Source organism: Myotis nattereri, assembly GCF_964212035.1.
Source record: "Myotis nattereri genome assembly, chromosome: 5".
Classification (NCBI taxonomy): Eukaryota; Metazoa; Chordata; class Mammalia; order Chiroptera; family Vespertilionidae; genus Myotis; species Myotis nattereri.
In genome coordinates, this window is record NC_138080.1 from 76643818 (window position 1) to 76663518 (window position 19701).

A 19701-nucleotide genomic window follows, 5' to 3' on the forward strand; every position below is an offset into this window, starting at 1 on the left:
CTAGTCCAAAATCAGGCTTCCTAGAGTCACTTCAGTAGCCTAGACAATAGGTCACCACTGCACAGAGCTACTGAGATGACAGTCAGAAACGGCCCCAGCTCCATTTCCAGAATCTGCCCCCGCAACTTCCCCTCGTGTCAAAGTAAGTAAATACAGGTGAACACAATCCAGCTACAGCCTGACCTCAAACCACAGGACAGCCTCCTTTTCCGTTTCCTTGGAAGACACCTGGCCTTTGGAATACTTTTAACCTCTAAAACAGTGGTTCTCAACCTTGGCTGCACATTAGAATCACCTGGGAATCTTTTTAAAATCCTGATTTCTGGGCCTCATCCTCAGGAAATTCTGTTTGTTATGGGGTGAGGCCACAACATTAGTAACAAAGAAACAGAATTTCCAGAGGATGAGGCCTAGAAGTCAGGATTTTAAAAAGATTCCCAGGTGATTCTAATGTGCAGTCAAAGTTGAGAACCACTGCTCTGAACCTCTGCTGGGAAGGATGAGACTGCTCACTACAGAACCCAGAAGAGAGGTAAACTTGCACCACCAGGCCAGACAGGGCAAAAGGCAGGCAGCCAAACGCCAGAGAGAAGGCTGAAGCACTTTGGCAGCGGTGAGAGCAGTAGCCTTCTCCACTCCCTCTACCTCATGGGCAGCAGCTGCTCTGATGGGAACCTGGATTTAGGGGAAGGATGAGATCTCACAATTAATGTGGTCATTCGGATAAAGGTAACTCACCACATCCTGCATGCAGTTCTAGGTCCCAGACCTTGGTAGAATTAGACTACATATTTATAGACTAACAGCTCAGGTGCCTCTGCAAGACTATGGGAGCATTTTTAATCAATGCATTTTCTAAAAATTAGAGGCTATTTGGTTTTAGCATTGAACTTGGTAGCAAAGACTGTGCCATCAGGAAGAACCCCAGAACCCTAGATCCACTAAAGGGGGATGATCCTCAGGACAGGGGTGCCTTCATCAGGGAAACAATAGGGAAGCCAGCATGCTAGAAGGCACACATTGATTTAGCTGCTTTACTTTTCTTTACAATCCTACTTCAGTACTTTGTGGTAAATTGGACCTAAAGTAGGATTTAGAAGTTCAGTGGAATTCATAGAGGCAGAATTCTACTGTTAAAAGGAACAATGCTCGATCCCCAGTTGGGGGCACGCAGGATGCAGCTGATCAATGATTCTCTCTCAACATCGATGTTTCTATCTCTCTCCCTCTCCCTCTCCCTTCCTCTCTGAAATCAATAAAAATATATATTTTTTAAAAAGGGTACAAAAGCAAGCTAGTCAGTTTAGCTTCCCCCAGACATAGCACTTACCCTCTGTGACCAACCAAATGAAGGACCCATGCCATCATTAAAATAAAGCACACTTATAAAGTCATGGGTTGATATCTTTGCCATTTATTTTTTAAAATCTTATTCAAAATATTAAATAATACAATTTCAGATATGAAAAAAATTACTGCAATAAAACAGTCCAGGTGTATTTCCATTGTGCTTCCCTTCCTGATTAGGACCATAAATTATCTACGAGAAATGATGGACTGCCCTTCTCCCATCTCTACACAAAGCACACACCCACCTGCTCACCGGGCTTTGTGAGTGGGCGTTTGATGTACATACGGGGTTATATGTTCTAAAAAGTTGGTACTGACACTTGTAAGTCAACCATGGTTCAAATCATATATTTACACATTGATCAATTCTTTATGATAGGCTAAAATAAAATACAGGATTAGTTTCCAGTTGCTGTTAAAAATAATACAGTGAGAGGAAACATCAGTGTACACATATATTCTTTATGTATACAACTTCATTCAGGTTTAATTTTAATTTGAAAGGCCTAGATATAATATTATTTAAGTAATAATGGCCCCTAAAATTTATTCAAACTTACTATAAGATAATAAACGATATGAAAAAATCTGATATAATTTTAAACTCTGCCCCCTGCTTGAAAGCTTGGAGGAACCCGTGCTATAATCAATTGCTAACTAAAAGCAATTGTACATGTATTTATTATTTTACCACAATTTCTACCTCTAAATTTAATTCAGTAATTCTAACCAAAAAATGGTATCTCTATAACATTTTACCAAAATCCACTGCAAACTGCAGCATCTCTACTGCCGGAATTTCTAGAAACATTTATTAACTGAGCTAAAATTGTGGTCATATTGAGTAATATTATTATCTTAAATTATGTTTAAATTATCAGAACAATTTTCCTAGAGAAGAAAAATGTTACCTATATGCAAACCTATGTATGTATTATTACATACATCCTTGTAGATTACAGTTTGGGAGCACAAAGAAATGTGCTTTTAAAGGAGTATTTGGAGGGCAGGAAGAGAATCTGAATCAACAGTACCGGATATGTTAGAATTTAGTTACAAGTTTTGGATCTTTTTTAAAAGTAGCATCACTAATACTTCCAGAAGTACAATAAAGAAATCTAAAACAATAAAAGGTAATGCTTAGCTCCACATTTTAGACACCTGACTGAATTCACCTCTGAAAGTGTAAAAAAATTATATACTCCTTGTTTGTGATATTTAATTTCCAAAGCACCAAGGCAAAATAAAGAGAGACCCACCTCTCATTTAAATATCAATTGCCTATGGCAAAAATCTTCACGATATCATATAAAAAGTCAAGCAAATAATATTACATAATAAGCAAACTCAAATCACATTGTTTTAAAAAATATAATCATTGGTAATCTTCAGAGAAGGCATTGCCTCATTAACATTCTGGTCTAGACGATGATATTCCACCGTTTTGGAACAAAGACCATCACGCCATTTCCTGCTTTGAACCAGAAGGAAAATCTGGAATAAGACAAAAATAAATTAGACATACAGAAGAAAAAATGGAGGAGATGCTAAAAGTTTTTATAACAAGTGAAATACCTCTTTCCTAGGTTCCCAAATATGAAAAAATATCAAAAACAGCAAAAAGGCTATTTCGTTTTCCATTTTATTGTACATAGAGTGCTTGTTAGAAACAGATTGCTGGGCTCTCTCTTCTAAACTGAGTTAGTAGATTGCAGTGGAATCCAGGAACCCACCTGTTTAACACATCCCTTAGGTGTTTATAATAGAGATGACCCAAATTAAACACCGGGATACAATACCCCTGGCATTCAAACTTTTGTCCACCTACAAGCATTTACAAAGCTAGTGATAGGCCACTAAACCACAAATAACCGAAAGGATTTTAGAATCACTGACTCTCAAATATGGAAGGCATTTTGACATTATCTGGTCGTTTTGTCATTTCTCAGGTAAAAAAGTCAAGGTCCCAAAGGGAAAGGTGGTTTGCCAGGAATCACAAAGCAAGTTACAATAAAGTCAAAATCTGAGACTTCCTGACCAGTAAGTATTAAAAAGGGCATTGTGTGTTGGATCTTCCTTTAATAAAATATTTGAAAAGCTTAACTATTCAGCTCTGGGACTAAGAGTGCCAAAATGCACCCTCACACTAAATTATTTATCCAGTCCTCTTTTTTTTTCTTTCTTTTTTTTTAATCTTCACCCAAGGATATGTTTATTGATTTTTAGAGAGAAGAAGGGGGAAAGGGAGAAGAGAGGGGGGAGAAACATCGAAGTGAGAGAGAAACATCGATCAGTTGCCTCCTGTAGGCACCCGTCCTTGCCCCAACTGGGATCAAACCCGCATCCTAAGTATGTGCCCTGACCAGAAATTGAACCTGCCACCTTTTGGTGTACAGGATGACACAAGGGCCATTTAGTCCTCTTTATACGCCCTTTGCCTCATGGAATCTAACAAACCAATTCCAGTGCAGAAATGTTCGTCACATTATTTCTGAACTAAAAATTGGAAGTCATCTAAATGTTCAACTAGAAAACAGCTAAATAAAATATGTAACTATTAAATCATGTTTTTAAAGAATATTAATGATAATGGAAAATGCTCATGATTTGTTAGGTAGAAAGCACAATACAAAACTCTGTATGAGATCAAATTCATTTAAAAATTATAACATACACATATATGTCTGAATTATATATATGTATATATGTGTGTGCATGTGTGTGTATATATATGTATGTGTGTGTATGTATGTGTGTGTGTGTGTGTGTGTGTGTGTGTGTATATATATATATATATATATATATATATATATACACATACCAGAAATATACCAAAATGGTAATAATGCTCAGCTTTGAGTGGTAGCCTAAATGTTCATTTCTATATTTTTACGTATTTTCTGAATTCCCTAAACTTTTACAACCAGGGAAAAAAGTTATTAAAATATCACTAAGTTCAATGCTTAATTAATTAAAAGTACTAAATTAACCATCTTTCTCCACAAGTATTCCCATTGAAAAAGCAATGCTAAATTAAGATATAAAACCTTTTTACTTTTTTTAATCACAGGGTTTTGGCCCTGGCAAGGTAGCTCAATTGGTTAGAGCAATGTCCCGATATGTCAACGCTGTTAGTTCAATCTTCAGTCAGGGCACATTCAAGAAGCAACCAACAAATATACATCAATAAGTGAAACAACAAATGAATGTTTCTCTCTCTTTCTCGCTCCCATCCCCTCCCCACAAATCAATTTTTTAAAAATTATTTTTCTTAGAAACACATGTAGTAAAACATTCTGACTATAGCTGTTAAAATATATCAGTGATGGCGAACCTATGACATGCGTGTCAGAGGTGACATGCGAACTCATTTTTTTGGTTGATTTTTCTTTGTTAAATGGCATTTAAATATATAAAATAAATATCAAAAATATAAGTCTTTCTTTTACTATGGTTGCAAATATCAAAAAATTTCTATATGTGACAAGGCACCAGAGTTAAGTTAGGGTTTTTTAAAATGCTGACACGCCAAGCTCAAAAGGTTCGCCATCACTGAAATATATCATAGATTTATAAACTGATTAGGCATGTCCATGTTTTACCATTTTAAACTTGACTAAAGAAAAAAATCCTGAATCACCAAAAGCATTGATAAGAAGTACGATTCAGCCCTAGCTGGTTTGGCTCAGTGAATAAGAGCGTCGGCCTGCGAACAGAAGGGTCCCAGGTTGGATTCCGGCCAAGGGCACATGCCTAGGTTGCGGGCTCGATCCCCAGTCGGGGGGCGTGCAGGAGACAGCCGATCAATGATTCTCTCTCATTATTGATGTTTCTATCTATCTATCCCTCTCCCTTCCTCTCTAAAATCAATAAACATACATTTTTTTAAAAAAAGAATGGGGTCCATATTTAAAAAAAAAAAGTATGATTCAGATATTAAAGGACAACTAGGGGGCTAAAAAACCCAAACTTACCTTCCTTTTGTTGTGATATGTAATATAAACAACAGCAATGCAAAAAGCAAAAATAATAAGATGAAAAAAGAAATGGCTATCTTCCTCTTCTATATTTGAGGATGGGGTCTTAAAAGATCTCACTGACTGTTCAATTTCCACGTAGCCCCTGTTTTCTTCCAACGCCTCACTGGACTCGTCATCCCTGGGGTTGGTGGTCCAGTCATAGTCTGGTTCTCCGTACTCTCCATTGTCCAGAGTGTCTTTGGCGGTGGATGGAGAACTATTCAGTGTGAGAAGATCCTCCTCTTCTATGCTAGGATCTTCATTGTTATCAGCTTCCTCTTGGGACAGAGTAGCAGTAGGTGAAGAGTGAGGGGGGACAGATGCCCTTCCACTTTTCTCTGTACTAGTTGTGGGAGGGAGAGTGGTGCTGATTTGGGAAATAGAAGGTTCGGTTTGTTCTTCAGGTTTTAAAACAGCACTCATATTTGGAGTAGAAACATCCGGGAGTGCAGTCTGGTTCAGTGAATCAGCCAGTGGTAGAGCTAAAGTAAGTGAATAAAGAGCATTAAATGAAAGCTCTAACTTTATATCCATTAAGCTAGAAGCATATTAACCTAAATTTTTCACTAAGCATTTCTCTTTGCTAAATTCCTATTATCTTGCTCTTGAGAATTATTAAGTCTCAATAGGCAGCAGTTAGTTTTCTTCTTAGGTAAATTATGCATCAGATAACAACTGTCTTGCCAGACAGCAACAACTTAAGCAACAAAGAAGACCTAGCCTACCAACAGAAGGGAAAAAGAAAGAATAAAGAGGAGTTTCACTTTAGGTCACAAGGGCGAAGTCCACACACAGCTCTCACCCATCTCCTGTTTTCACTTCACAAAGGGGTTGGACTTCAGTAATCTTTGCCCAGCCAGACTCCATCCCATGCCCAGAACAGAAAAACAGATGCTGATCCTCGTTCAAGGTCACAAACTACATAAGAAATTTGAACTTAAGTACTTTCCTTTAATATATATATGTTTTATTGATTTTAGAGAGAGAGGAAGGGAGAGGGAGAGAGAAAGAAACATTTATGTGAAACAGAAACATCAATTGGTTGCCTCCACACACACCCCGACCATGGAGCGAACCTGCAACCTGTGCATGTGCCCTGACCAGAAACCCAACTAGCAACCTTTCAGCGTACAGGACGTTGCTCAACCAACTGAACCACACCGGCCAAGGCTGAACTTAAGTACTTCCAATGCAGTACAACAAATTCAAAAGAAGCTAATGTAGACAGCATTTCTAAGTGCTACTAGAACTGGCAGATACCCCCCTCCCAAATTTAAAAAAAAGTATTCTTAGGAAGAAGAAAGGGAAAACTCCTAAAGGAAAAGAATTGGAAACTGGAGCTTAAAAACAAAGTGTGAACTAGACTATTTTAAAGATTAAAGAAGGCAATCGGGATACAGGAATGACACCAAATACATACAAGCTCTTAACTCAGCATGATTTACTAAAGTAAAAGTTAAATTATTCACATCAGTAAGTCTACATACCAAAAGTTCAGAGGCATACCTGCTGAAATTTAACAGTTTCTAACTTAAAACCTAATGTATCTGTTGAACAACTTCAAGAATATCCATTACACTTGTTAAAAAATGCTTTAAAATGTCACGTGAGATTTAAAAATACTCACATAATATTTTTAAGTCTATCACAGTAAAGAAAAATATTTTATAGGGCTAAGATTAAACCAAATTACTCTTGGGCTTTGCAAAAGCAGGTGTGCCTGAACACAAATGAACAACCTAACAGCCAACTCTTCGTCTATGTGAATTCACTGGCTTGTGTATCATAGTTGACATACACTTTGAATAGAAAAAAAATGGACTGAATAGACTCTCAGAAAAAATAACTTAGTAAATTAGTAAAAAAATTAGTAAAACTCTCCTATAACAGTTGCAACAGTTGGTTTTTTGATTTGTCACTAGAAGAAAAAAATAAACAGGGACTACAAAAGTGTAGTGGATATTCTTGAAGTTGTTCACAGATACTACATTAGACTGTAAATTAGTTATTCAGAAAATTATTAAGAGGAATTTCTTAAAAGAATTTTGACATCACCTCAACTTGGTTATGATTCAAGCATTTAAAAATTGCTATTTCTCTGATATATTTAATTTTCCTGACAAAGTGTGGGAAAACATGTTTTAAAAGAAAATTGTAAAGCTGGAAGCCAACAAGCTAAACTTGACTTTTTAAATTTTTATTTTTCTATGCTTGACCTTTGGAATAGTCATGTATATGCAAAGGGACACAGCTGACGGGGTGGGAATTATTATAATTCGTCCCCATCTCCAAGCCCCTCCATGTCCGAAAACCCTCCACCATGCACTCCAGAATCCAGTCACCAGCAAATCCTTTCTATGATCTTTCACTTCCTTGTTTAACTGAAACCTGAATCTCCCTTCAGGTCATACTTTCCCTGCAGCCTTTTTAATTAATAGCTCTTGTTTTCTCCCACATTCTTGTACTGGAAAAGGGGTAGAGCCCCTTCCAGACCATTCTCCCATTTCCTTCCCTAAATGCCCCCAGTCTTGATTCTCCTTGTCATCAGCTATCACCCACTAACCTTTGTCCCCGAACTCCCCGTTAGGATCCCTAATTCTCAATGATTTTAACTTCTGGCTCGAGTTCACTCTACCCAAATACTCCTGTCTTGATTTCAAAAACCTTGACCCTCCTCTCTTCTGATGAGGCAGCCCTTAACTTCTCATTCCCATGGTCATTATCTACCATCACAACTCTTCCAGAATCTCAACTTCATGCATCCCACTCACTGACATGACCACCTATCCTTTGAATTCATTCCCTGATATTCTGAATCCATCAGGACCATAATTCTCTGAACCTACCACCTTTTTACTCCCTCGCCCAATACACTCTCATCCCTCTTTACCCAGAGTCAAGTCTGTGGTCAGACACCATCCCTCTCACATGTACCTCTAATTTCCTTCCCCCTTGTTCACTTTGTCCCACTTACATGAGGAGGCTATATCCCAAGTTAAATCAAACTCTCTGACTAGTCCCCATTTGCACCAAGCAGCTGAGCATGACTGAAAATAAATGTACAACCATGCCATTGTTTTTCTGTCATCTTAAATTTAACGCCAAAACTTCAGGTGTACATGTAATGCTGTTGGCAATTACATATTTTCCTAGTCCATCCACCCTCCTGCTCCCTTAGGAGACCATTCACATTTCCCTGTCCTCAAACTTCCAACACCTTCTCTGTTGTACTCACTTTCAACTGATGATATCACTTCCTAACTCCTCTGAGAAAAATGCAGTGATTAGAAGAGAACTTCCACGAACTACCAGAACTCTAGACTCATAAATCCAACTGCCTACTTGAAATCTCTTAGATGGCTGACCTTCAAAGTACTATGTTCCAAATTAATTATGATTTTGGCCTCCAGGAAGATGAAGTAAACATACTTTTCCTTGTTCCTCCCTCTAAACACAACTAAAATCCTGCATAATATATATAACATAACACAAGAAGACTCCGCAAGGTGGAGAGAATAGGCAAAGCAGTTAGAGACCTTAGGACCTGAGAAATGACCCAGTGGTGACTTCCCTGAATTTTGTTTTGTATCTCAGGTGTTGCAAACTTGGAACTGAAGAAAGCAGCAACCTGGAAACACCAAAGGGTACAGACAGAAAGGGCTCCAGAAAAAGCCTGCTCTCTCTAGCTAAATCAAGAGAGAGGCAGCCTAGCAAGAAAGAAAGCTTTTAGACAATGGCTGCTCTAGTCCAGGCAAACACCACTCACATCCACACCAGCAAAGGCCATGTGGGGAGCCTACATTTCCACGCTTCCCAGCCTGTAACAAGGTGTCCCTGCCCCTTCAAATGGGATGATGTCAGAGGCGGCCCAGGGAAAAGTCAAGCAGTAACCAGGCTACCCCCACCACTATGTCAGTGGAGACCATGAGGGGAGCCAGAACTCCCACACTTGGCCAGAAGTAACAAATGGAGATTTCTATCTCTATATGGCAGTAATATGCAGGAACCCTCTCCTCCCCTGCCAGTGCAAAGTCATAAAAAGCCAAGTAAAAGAGCCCTAGCCGGTTTGGCTCAGTGGATAGAGCATCAGCCTGCAGATGGAAGGGTGTTCAATTCTAGTCAAGGCCATGTACCTCGGTTGCAGGCTTCTCCCCAGCCTGAGCCCTGGTTGGGGCTCACGCAGGAGGCAACCAATCAATGTGTTTCTCTCACATCAATATTTCTCTCTGTCTTTCCCTCTCTCTTCCACTCTCTAAAAATCAATGGAAAAATATCCTCAGATGAGGATTTTTTCTAAAAAGCCAAGTAAAAGAGGAAGGTTAAGACCAGAGTCTTAAAAACACAAACTACCACTGCTTACCCAATATGAAATACATTATCTGAAAAGCTCTATAACTATTAAAATTAAATTCTTGATTTTAAAACTCCCCAAAAATAAATCTCTTGGCCCAGATGGCTCACTAGCGAATCCTACCAAATGTTTAAAGAATTAACACCAGACCTCGCTGGTTTGGCTCAGTGGATAGAGCGTCGGCCTACGGACTAAAGGGTCCCGGGTTCGATTCCAGTCAAGGGCACATGCCCGGGTTGCAGGCTCGATACCCAGTGGGGGGTGTGCAGGAGGCAGCCAATCAATGATTCTCTCTCATCATTGATGTTTCTTTCTCTCTCTCCCCCCATTCTTCTCTGAAATCAATAAAAAATATATATTTTTAAAAAAGAATTAACACCAGTTCTACACAATCCCTTTCACAGAACAGAAAAAGGGGGAACATTTCTCAGTGCATTTTATGAAACTAATATTATCATCCTGATATCAAAACCAAAGATACTACAGAAAAAGAAAACTAAACACTGATATCTTTCATGAATATGGATGTAAAAATCCTTAACAAAATATTAGCAAATAGCATGGCCTGTGTGGCTCAGTGGTTCCATTCCTGGTCAGGGCACATGCTCAGGTTGCCTGGGTTGCAGGCTCGATCCCAGTAGGGGACGTACAGGAGGCAGCTGATCAAGGATTCTCTCTCATCATTGATGTTTCTCTCTCTCTCTCTCCCTTCCTATCTGAAATCAATGAAAATATATTTTTAAAAATAAATAAACAAAATATTAGCAAATAGAAAACAGCAATATATGCCCTGACCGATGTGGCTCAGTTGGTTGAGCATTGTCCCGTACACCAAAAAGTCAGAGCAGTTCAATTCCCAGTCAGGGCACATGTCCAGGTTATAGGTTCAGTCCCCAGTCAGGGTGTGTACGGGAGGCAACTGATTGATGTTTACCTCTCACATCAATATTTCTTTCTCTCTCTCCTGCTCCCCCCCACCTCTCTCCCAACCCCTTGCACGCGCGCTCGCGCTCTCTCTCTCTCTCTCTCTCTCTTCTCTAAAATCAATAAAAACATTAAAACTATGAGCCCTTTAAAAAAACACACACACACACACACAAGACAATACGAAATGCTGGCAAGGATGAAACTCACATATTGCTGGTGGTAATGTAAAATAGGACAGCTATGCCAGAAAACAGTTTGGCAATTTCTTAAAAAATAAATGTGCAACTATCATATAACCCAACAATTGCACTCCTGGGCATTTATCCCAGAGAAATCAAAACCTATGTTCACACAAAAATCTGAATGTTTGTAACAGCTTTATTCATAATAGCCAAAAACTGGAAACAACACAGATGTCCCTCAACAGATGAATGGTTAAACAAAGCGTAGTACACATCCATACCATAGAATATTATTCAGCAATAAAAAGGAACAAACTATTGACATGAGAAACAACTTGGATGAATCTTCAAAGAATTATACTAGGTGAAAAAGCCAATCCCAAAAAATTATATACCATCTGATTCCATTTGTATCACAGTCTCAAAATGACAAAATTATAAAACTAAAAAACAGATTGCCAGGATTTCAGGAGGGAGTGTGGATAGAAGGGAAGTGGGGGGACAGTAAAGGGCAACACAAAAGGTCCTAATGGTGATGAAAACACTCTGTATCTTAACTGTATCAATGTCAGTGTGCTGATTGAATATTATTCTACAGTTTTGCAAGATATTACCAAAGGGGAAAACTGGGTAAATGGTTACACAGGAAATCTGTATTATTTCTTGCAACTGCAAGTGAATCTACAATTATTTCAAGATTAAAAGTTAAATTTAAAAATGCATTTTTATTTCCTACTCCAAAAAGAAAAAACAGAAACTTGTTCTACCTACAGTTTCCCTCTTGCTTAATGGCAACTCCATTTTCATAGTTACTCAAGCCAAAAACCTTGGAATCATCTTCTTAATACCTACATCGAATCTGTTACTCTACCTTCAAAATATATGCAGAATTTGAAGACTTTTCACCCCTCCACTGCTTCTGCCTAGTCCAAGTCACCATCATCTCATCTGGATTACTGGAGTGGCCTTCTAAATGATCTGCCTGCTTCTACCCTAACCCCTACTGTCCACTCCCCACAACAGCCAGAGTCACCGTGTACAAACTTAAGTAGGATGGTGTTACTCCTCTGCTTAAAGCCTTCTGGGAGCTCTCCTAGCACAGCATAGAGTATAGTCAATAATCCTATATAATAAAAGCCTAATATGCTAAGTGTCCAATCGTCTGTTCAACCAAACAAAACGTAATATGCTAATGATATGCTAAGGCTGCTCAACCACTCGCTATGATGTGCACTGACCACCAGGGGTCAGGCACTCTGACCAGTAGGTTAGATTGGCTGGGGTCCGGCCAATCAGGACTGAGCAAGATGGGCCGGACACTCCCTGGAGCCCTCCCTCGTTCCTCCCAGGCCCCGATCATACACCAGTGGGGTCCCTCAGCCTAGTCTGCACCCTCTCACAACCTGGGACCCCTCGGGGGATGTCAGAGAGCCAATTTCAGCCTGATCCCACAGATCAGGCCAAGGGACCCTACTGGTGCACGAATTCATGCACTGGGCCTCCAGAAGTGTAATAACTATGTATGGTGCCAGATGGGTCCTGGAAATATCAGGGGCATCACTTTGTAAAGTATATGATTGTCTAACCACTATGCTGTACACCTGTAACTAATACAAAATAATACTGACTGTAAACTGTGTTTGGGAAAAAATTTTAAACCCTCTAGGAGCTCTCCATTTCTCTCAAAAATAAAATTCCAAGTCTTTATAATATCCCACAAGATCCTATATGATCTGGTTCCATTATTTCAATCTCATTATCTACTATCTCCCTAACTACTCTGTCCCCACTGCCTACTTAACAGATAGTAGGCATTGAATATTTAGTGACCACCTTCTTGACCCAACTCTCATCACACCACTCCCCAAGGTGCATCTTTGTACTGATTGTACCCTCTGAAAAACCTTTCCCAGAGTTCTCAGCCAGGCAAAAACTCACTCATTCTTCTAAGGATATTTCCATTGTCTCTCTATTTGTTGTTGCGACACCAAGTAGGAGGAGAATTAATAGGTATTGTTCAAGGACTAAAAACTTGTAATACACAAAACAACAAACTAAGAACTCATCTAAAACATTTTATGCAAATTAGATCAACCTCCTAGACTTCCACTCCTTCAAAATAGAGTTAATTCAATCAAATAAGAAGAGCATTCATAATAAAGTGATAATTCTGACTTTATGGGTTTAATTGCTGAGCTTCTACAAACATATATATTACTTTAGACTTCTAAATGTTCCATTTCTACCCTTTCCTATTTGATATTACCTCTAGTTAAAATTTAACATTTTAAAAATAAAGCTTCCTAAATTTAATTCTCTTCTACTAGTCCCTTTTAAAAACTGATTAAAATAAACTATGTCATCCTGCCGGTAATTCAGTTGGTTAGAGTGTTGTCCCAATATGTCAAGGATATGGGCCCAATCCCTGGTCAGGGCATATGCAAGAAGCAACCAATGAATGAATAAATAAGTGGAACAATAAATCTCTCTCTCTCGCTCTCTCTCTCTCTCTTTCTCTCTCTTAAAATAAATAAGACTACCGCTAAAAATAATAATTTAAAAAAACAGAAAATAAACTATATCAACATTTTTCAAATAAGAATGCAGAGGACCTTGAGAATTCATTCACACACTTTACCTTAAAAATTTAAATACATTACACGTTAAAGTTAGGTGATCATTTGGGGGCAATGAGGGAAAATGTAAAAAGCAGACACTTCTGAAATGGCATGGCAAGACTTGGTCATAAAGTGATCATCCATCCAGTGATCCAAAACAATGCTTATATTAATATTTTAGACCTTATCAAAACAAAAAACATAAAACTTAAAAAATCTTACCAATTGCCAAGAATATATCCAAGCATTGAAATTTTAAGAAACTTAATATGGAATAAGTTCAAATAAATCTGATGTGGTAACTTTCTAACTTCCTATGCTTACTTGAAGTTTGAAACTCAATACATTCTATCTAGACTTTAATTCTCTTATTACAAGAGTAATACTCTGAAATAACTCTACCATTAGGCATGTTTATAAAAACACTAATATTTAGCTAAAGCTTTATAAATGCTACACTATACTGCAATCGAGCTGTTTCCCTATTAAAAGCATATATGTTAGTTTCATTTATTTTCAGTAGGGAATAATTAAAAGTGTGTGTGGGGAGGGGGTGGGGAGAGAATATGCATTAAAAAAAGAAGAAAAAGAATCTCTGAGATGTCCCAATACAGTTGGAGCAATAGTGTTGGGGTTCTAATAAATAAAAACCTACACAAAGGACACCTTACTTCTCGACACTCCCCCTCACAAGATTTCCAGCTATCTCTTGGGGGGAAAGTTGTTTCTGAAACTAGTTACTAGCCATATATCTTAAGCATTCCAGCAAGAAATGTACATGTTTAGATGTCAGTTTTTTCTTAGATGACTGATCAAAACCATCACGGCACTTAAGTGATTTCGGAGCACAACTATCTGCATCTGCCAAGGAAATCCTCATTATATTCTACTAATGATGAAAGGGCCTTGGGAAATGGGGCATCCTCCCTACAGACTTACAAACACTTCAGGGGTTGGGGGTGTCCAGTGGCCCTGCCCTCAGTGCTGCTGGGAACCCTCGGTAACCACAGCCCTTTAGTAGGAGAATGAATGACTACACAGCCCTCCTTGGCAAATAAGAGAACACTATCCCTTTCACACCGTTTTTCACCTGAAAACTCAAAAAGATTTAGGGAGAAAAGCAGGATTGTTTCCTGGCCTGAAAGAAAAAGGGAACTACTACAAAAAAAACTGCTTAATCATTGTAAGTTCTTATTAGTGGATTTGTTCGCCCTACGCCTCAGGCCCTGGTTTACAGATTTCCTCATTTCTCAATGACGCCTTCAGTAGCTTGATTCACGATGTAACATTTCTAAGAAAATCAATACTTAATCATGCAGCATTATTTACAACAGCCAAAATATGGAAATGATGGGAGTACCCATCAATGGATGAATGAATAAGGATGCTAGATATATAAACATGGAATGATACTCAGCCATAAAAAAGAATGGAATCTTGCATTTGGGACAGCATGTATGGACCTTGAGGGCTCTATGCAGAGAACGACAAATAACATATGATTTCACTTATATGTGGAATCTTAACAAAAATAAAAATCAAAACAAGACAAAGAAAAAAGGCCAAACTCATAGATACAAGGAGCAGATGGCTGGTTTGTGGAGGGGGGTGCGAAGGATCGCTAAAGGGAGTCAAAAGGTACAAATTTCGAGTCACAAAATAAGTCACAGGGATGTGATGTACAGCATGGTGACTGTAGCTAATAAAACTGGGTTGAATACTTGAAAGTTGTTAAGAGTACATTTTAAAAGTTCTCATTACAAGATAAAAAAAAATTTTAACTATGTATGAGAACATATGGTAACTAGACTTCCTGTGGTGATCAGTCTGCAGTGTATACAAATATCGCATCACTATGCTGTACGCCTGGAACTAATACAATATTATATGTCAATTTCACCTCCATAAAAATAATAACCATTTTTAAATGAAGTCCTTAAATCCTATGGATCCATGAAAATAAAGCAGGGGTGTCCCTGTTAACCCAGGACACAGGGAAGGGGGCCATGCTTACAAAGACTCTCCTTGTCCCGGACTCCTCTCCTCTTCCCAGACCCCTGTAAGCTGGCTCTTCACCAAACACAGAACCAGAACCGGACCTCCCGGACCTCCCGGACCTCCCGGACCCCAGCGCCGACGGCCGCTCTTTCCCCTTCACCTCGGAAATACCCCGCAGCTCGGTGCGGTCTCGGCTCCTGCCCGCCTCGGTCTCTACCCTGGGTGCCCCCACCACCTCCCCCCGGGGACCCCGGGTAGACACCACAGCTCCTGGCCGCGGCCGCCGCCTCAGCACCGGTCTCCTCCGCCTCCTTCTATGGCACAGAATCTACACCCTCCTGAGACCCTCGCCCACCACCATTCCCGGGGCCACCCGTTCATGCCGACTGCGACCACACCACCGCTCCCCCGCCCCGCCCCTCCACACCCCGCCCCCTGCTCCCGGGTCGGCGCCTCTCAGGCCTCGCAGGGACCCCACTTCCTAGACCCCTTCAGACCGCCACTCTCTCTCTGACCAGCAGAGCCCCCGCCCCGTCTAGACCTCGGCTTCTCGGAGGCGCCCTTTCCCTGGCTCCGCCGGGCTCCCTCCCGGCCCGCGCCCGCGTCCTCGGGTCGCCCGCAGCCGCCCCGCCGCCGCGCCCCTTTACCACTGGACACTGTGGCGCACGCAAGCAGGAGCGTCAGGACCAGCAGCCGCTCCAAACCCGCGGGGGCCTGGGTGCCCGGTCTGGGCGGCAGCTTCGCGCGCACAGCCCCAGTCATCTTCCTCAGGGCGACAGCGGCCATAACGGATTCTGCCCGGAACCTGCGCGGTAGCTAGGCTCTGCGTCATGACGTCAGACCCTGCGTCAGGCGTCAGGGCCCGGAGCCCGTGCGTCCCAGCGTGGTGACGTTGCAGCCGGCAGCCGGGCGCGGGCTCTGGAAAGGGAAATGAGGAGGAAGGGTGGTGGGAGCTGGGCAAAGGGGAGCCCCCGCCCCCGACTGGGCTGCGGGCCAAGGAGGTGATGGGTCCGGAGTGGGGAGGGTCAGGAGCGGGCCTCCGCCTGCCTCCCGGTGATGGGAAACGCACAGCTAATAAAAGCGCTTTAAAACGTCTGTGAATATATAACTTAATCAATTTAAAAAATAAATAAATAAAACTTCAAAAACAAAAAGGTCTGTGAATGGAGGAGCCAACTGTGTCATAGGCTGGTCCCCAAAGGAAGGTAACTGCCTCTCCCCTCCCAAAAGCGAAGGAAACGGATGTGAACAGGGCAATGTCTGGGTGGAATTACAGGTAAATGCTTTTACCTTTTATCTGTACCCATAATCATTCACCACTTCCGCAAACATTTAGCCTCTCCATACTTCAGTATACAGCGGGGGACAGGACAAAACCCGACTTTTGTGGTGTTTATTTTCTTGTGAGGGAGACCATAGTGTAAAATATACACTGTATGCGATGGAAAAGGCATTAGGGAGGAAAGCCGGGAAGCGGGCTAAGAAATAGAGGGGCAAAGGGCTTCCACATTTCCTGCAATAAGCCGCTGTTACTTTTTAAATCTTGAAACTTCAAATTCCCAGCATCTGAAAATGCAAACTTAGAAGCATCCACACAGGGCCCTTAAGGCAGCGGTTCTCAACCTGTGGGTCGCGACCCCTTTGGGGGTCGAACGACCCTTTCACAGGAGTCACCTAAGACCATCGGAAAACACATAATTACATATTGTTTTTGTGATTAATCACTGTGCTTTAATTATGTTCAATTTGTAACAATGAAAATACATCCTGCATATCAGATATTTACATTACAATTCATAACAGTAGCAAAATTACAGTTATGAAGTAGCAACGAAAATAATTTTATGGTTGGCGGTCACCACAACATGAGGAACTGTATTAAAGGGTGGCGGCATTAGGAAGGTTGAGAACCACTGCCTTAAGGCCTTAGGCACAACGGTTTGATCTGTATGTTCTGTGAATGTTTCCTTAATAAACATCTATAAGCTTCAGATAAAAGTCCCATCGGGTCAGTTTGCAGGAAAATCAGCATGTCAGGAAAGAAGATGTTTATTGTACCCACCACTTCCCCACTCTGGGCTCCGAGATTCCTTCGGAAGATTGCTGCCACCCCACCCCACCCCCAAACACACACACACATACACACACACACACACAGCTGAGCTGCCTCTGAGAGAAGGGCCTGTGTTCTCCTGAATCTGGATTCCCTTAACATTTATCTGGCCCTGGCGACAGCTCTGAGACACACACACTACGCGGTTAAGAAAACTGAGAAGTCATTCATGGGCTCACTTCCCTAAGCCCACCACAAGCCTACACAGACTGAATGGTGCCCTCATCGCAAAGCTTCCAGGGCAGCCAGGGCACAAGTCTTCCCAAGTTCCCCTGGAGCTCCCCTCTGAATGCAGAAACCACCGCTCAGTTTCATGAATAAGCTTCATTCTAGCTTCTGCTTGTTGGGAGTGATTTAAACAGGCCTTTTTCTGTAATAAATACACTTCAACCCTCTCCTTTGTCTTTGTCCTGATTGTTTATTCTCTTACTGGTGAGCTGTTATGAACTCAAAGCACTTTACACAATCTTCTGTGATGCTGCATACAATAGGCACGTATTTAATTTAAAATGGGGAGGAAAATAGTCCCTCATACTCCAAGGGCACTTTGTACATTTCAAAATACCAGTACTGTACCTGGCATCTGACTGGTTGTACCCAGTATCCATTCTATGCCAAAACCTCTAGACCAGTGGTCGGCAAACTCATTAGTCAACCGAGCCAAATATCAACAGTACTTCATCAAAATAGACTCGTCCTCATCGCTTCTCGGCCTTTTCGCTAAGATCAAGTGCAAAATAGACTCGCCCAGGCCAAAAACCGACTTCTGCACAAGGGCCACAAAGTTTCAATCGCACTGTACGTGCACCCACACGTGGTATTTTGTGGAAGAGCCACACTCAAGGGGCCAAAGAGCCGCATGTGGCTCGAGAGCCACAGTTTGCCGACCACGGCCCTAGACAAACCCAACAAAGTTCATTTTGAAATGGCTGCACATAATTATAAACCTGATGAAGACAGCATGGCAAATACGGAGGCCAGGAGGTATGGGGTGATCAGTTACACAAAACGCGAGAAATAAACCTGATACTTTGGAACTGTCACTTCCAGATACCCATAAAAAGAAATTTTGCCTAAAAATGTTATCATTGAGTGGGAAAAAATGTTCATGTTTGTTGATACTGGGTAATGTATATGTAGTTTGTTACTATTCTACTTTGTGAGTGTTGGAAGTTTTCACCGTTATTTTTAAAATTATAAACTTATGGCAGAATTCTAAAACAGCCCCAACGACCCATGCCTTTTTATGATTCCCTGCCCTTGAGTGTGGGAGAAATCAGTGAATATATCACTTCTGTGATTAGGCTGTTATATGGCACAACTGACTTTGAAAATGGGAGATTACCCTCAGTGGGCCTGGCCTAATCAGGTGAGCCCTTGAAAGGGTGGAGCAGTTATCAATAAGTTATGGGGATGTAATATACAACATGGTAGCTACTATGCTGTATATTTGAAAGTCGCTGCCAGAATAGATCTTAAAAGTTCTTATCAGAAGAAAAAGTTGTAACTATGTGTGGTGATAGATGTTAACTACACTTATTGTGGAAATAACTTTGCAAATATTGAATCATTATGTTGTACACTGAAACTATAATGTCAATTTTATCTCAAAAATAAAAATAATTTTAAAGCGAGGGTGGGTCTACTCCTGGAGATTTAAAGTGTGAAAGGGATTTGGCAGTGAATGTTCTGTCCCAGCTTTGAAGATGAAGGGGACCACGTGGCAATGCATGCAGGTGGCCTCCATTAGCTGAGAGTGGCCCCTCGCTGGTGGCCAGCAAGGAAATACAGACAACTATCCTACAACCAAAAGGAACTGAACTTTGCCATGTAAAGGACCCCAAACTCCAGCTGAGAACACAGTCTGGCTGACATCCTAACTTCAGCATTGTGAGAACTTTCAGGGAGACCCCAACCACAACATCCTTGGATTTCTGAACTATAGACATGTGAAATAAATAAATGAGTGTTGTTTTAGAAACCAAATTCGTGGTAATTTGTTATGCAGCAACAGAAAACTAAAAATATCACACACACACACACACACACACACACAGACACACACAGAACAGGGGCCAAAGAACAAGACCAAATGCCCTGTTTATTTACACTCTTTTATTAATAAAAACAACAGAAGGAAGAC

At 40.8% G+C, this 19701-nt stretch overlaps 1 protein-coding gene across 1 annotated transcript; it reads right to left on the bottom strand.

The window, feature by feature from the left end:
* Positions 1 to 1398: 1398 nt before the first annotated feature.
* LOC308519520 (keratinocyte-associated transmembrane protein 2) lies at positions 1399 to 16250 on the bottom strand. Its single transcript, XM_081091527.1, has 3 exons — positions 16093 to 16250; positions 5325 to 5851; positions 1399 to 2844 (listed from the first exon to the last, which is right to left on the bottom strand). Exons 1-3 carry the CDS (start codon positions 16229 to 16231, stop codon positions 2713 to 2715), a joined length of 798 nt encoding a protein of 265 aa, XP_080947653.1. The 5' UTR covers positions 16232 to 16250; the 3' UTR covers positions 1399 to 2712.
* Between the last annotated feature and the right edge of the window lie 3451 nt (positions 16251 to 19701).

Bases quoted from the DNA above. Each gene is read 5' to 3' on its own strand.
- LOC308519520 (XM_081091527.1), bottom strand. From the start codon at position 16,231: ATGGCCGCTGTCGCCCTGAGGAAGATGACTGGGGCTGTGCGCGCGAAG. The intron at 5,852-16,092 runs GTAAAGGGGCGC...CACTTACTTTAG, and splicing joins GTGCGCCACAGTGTCCAGTG to CTCTACCACTGGCTGATTCA. The intron at 2,845-5,324 runs GTAAGTTTGGGT...GTCTTATTCCAG, and splicing joins CATATCACAACAAAAGGAAG to ATTTTCCTTCTGGTTCAAAG.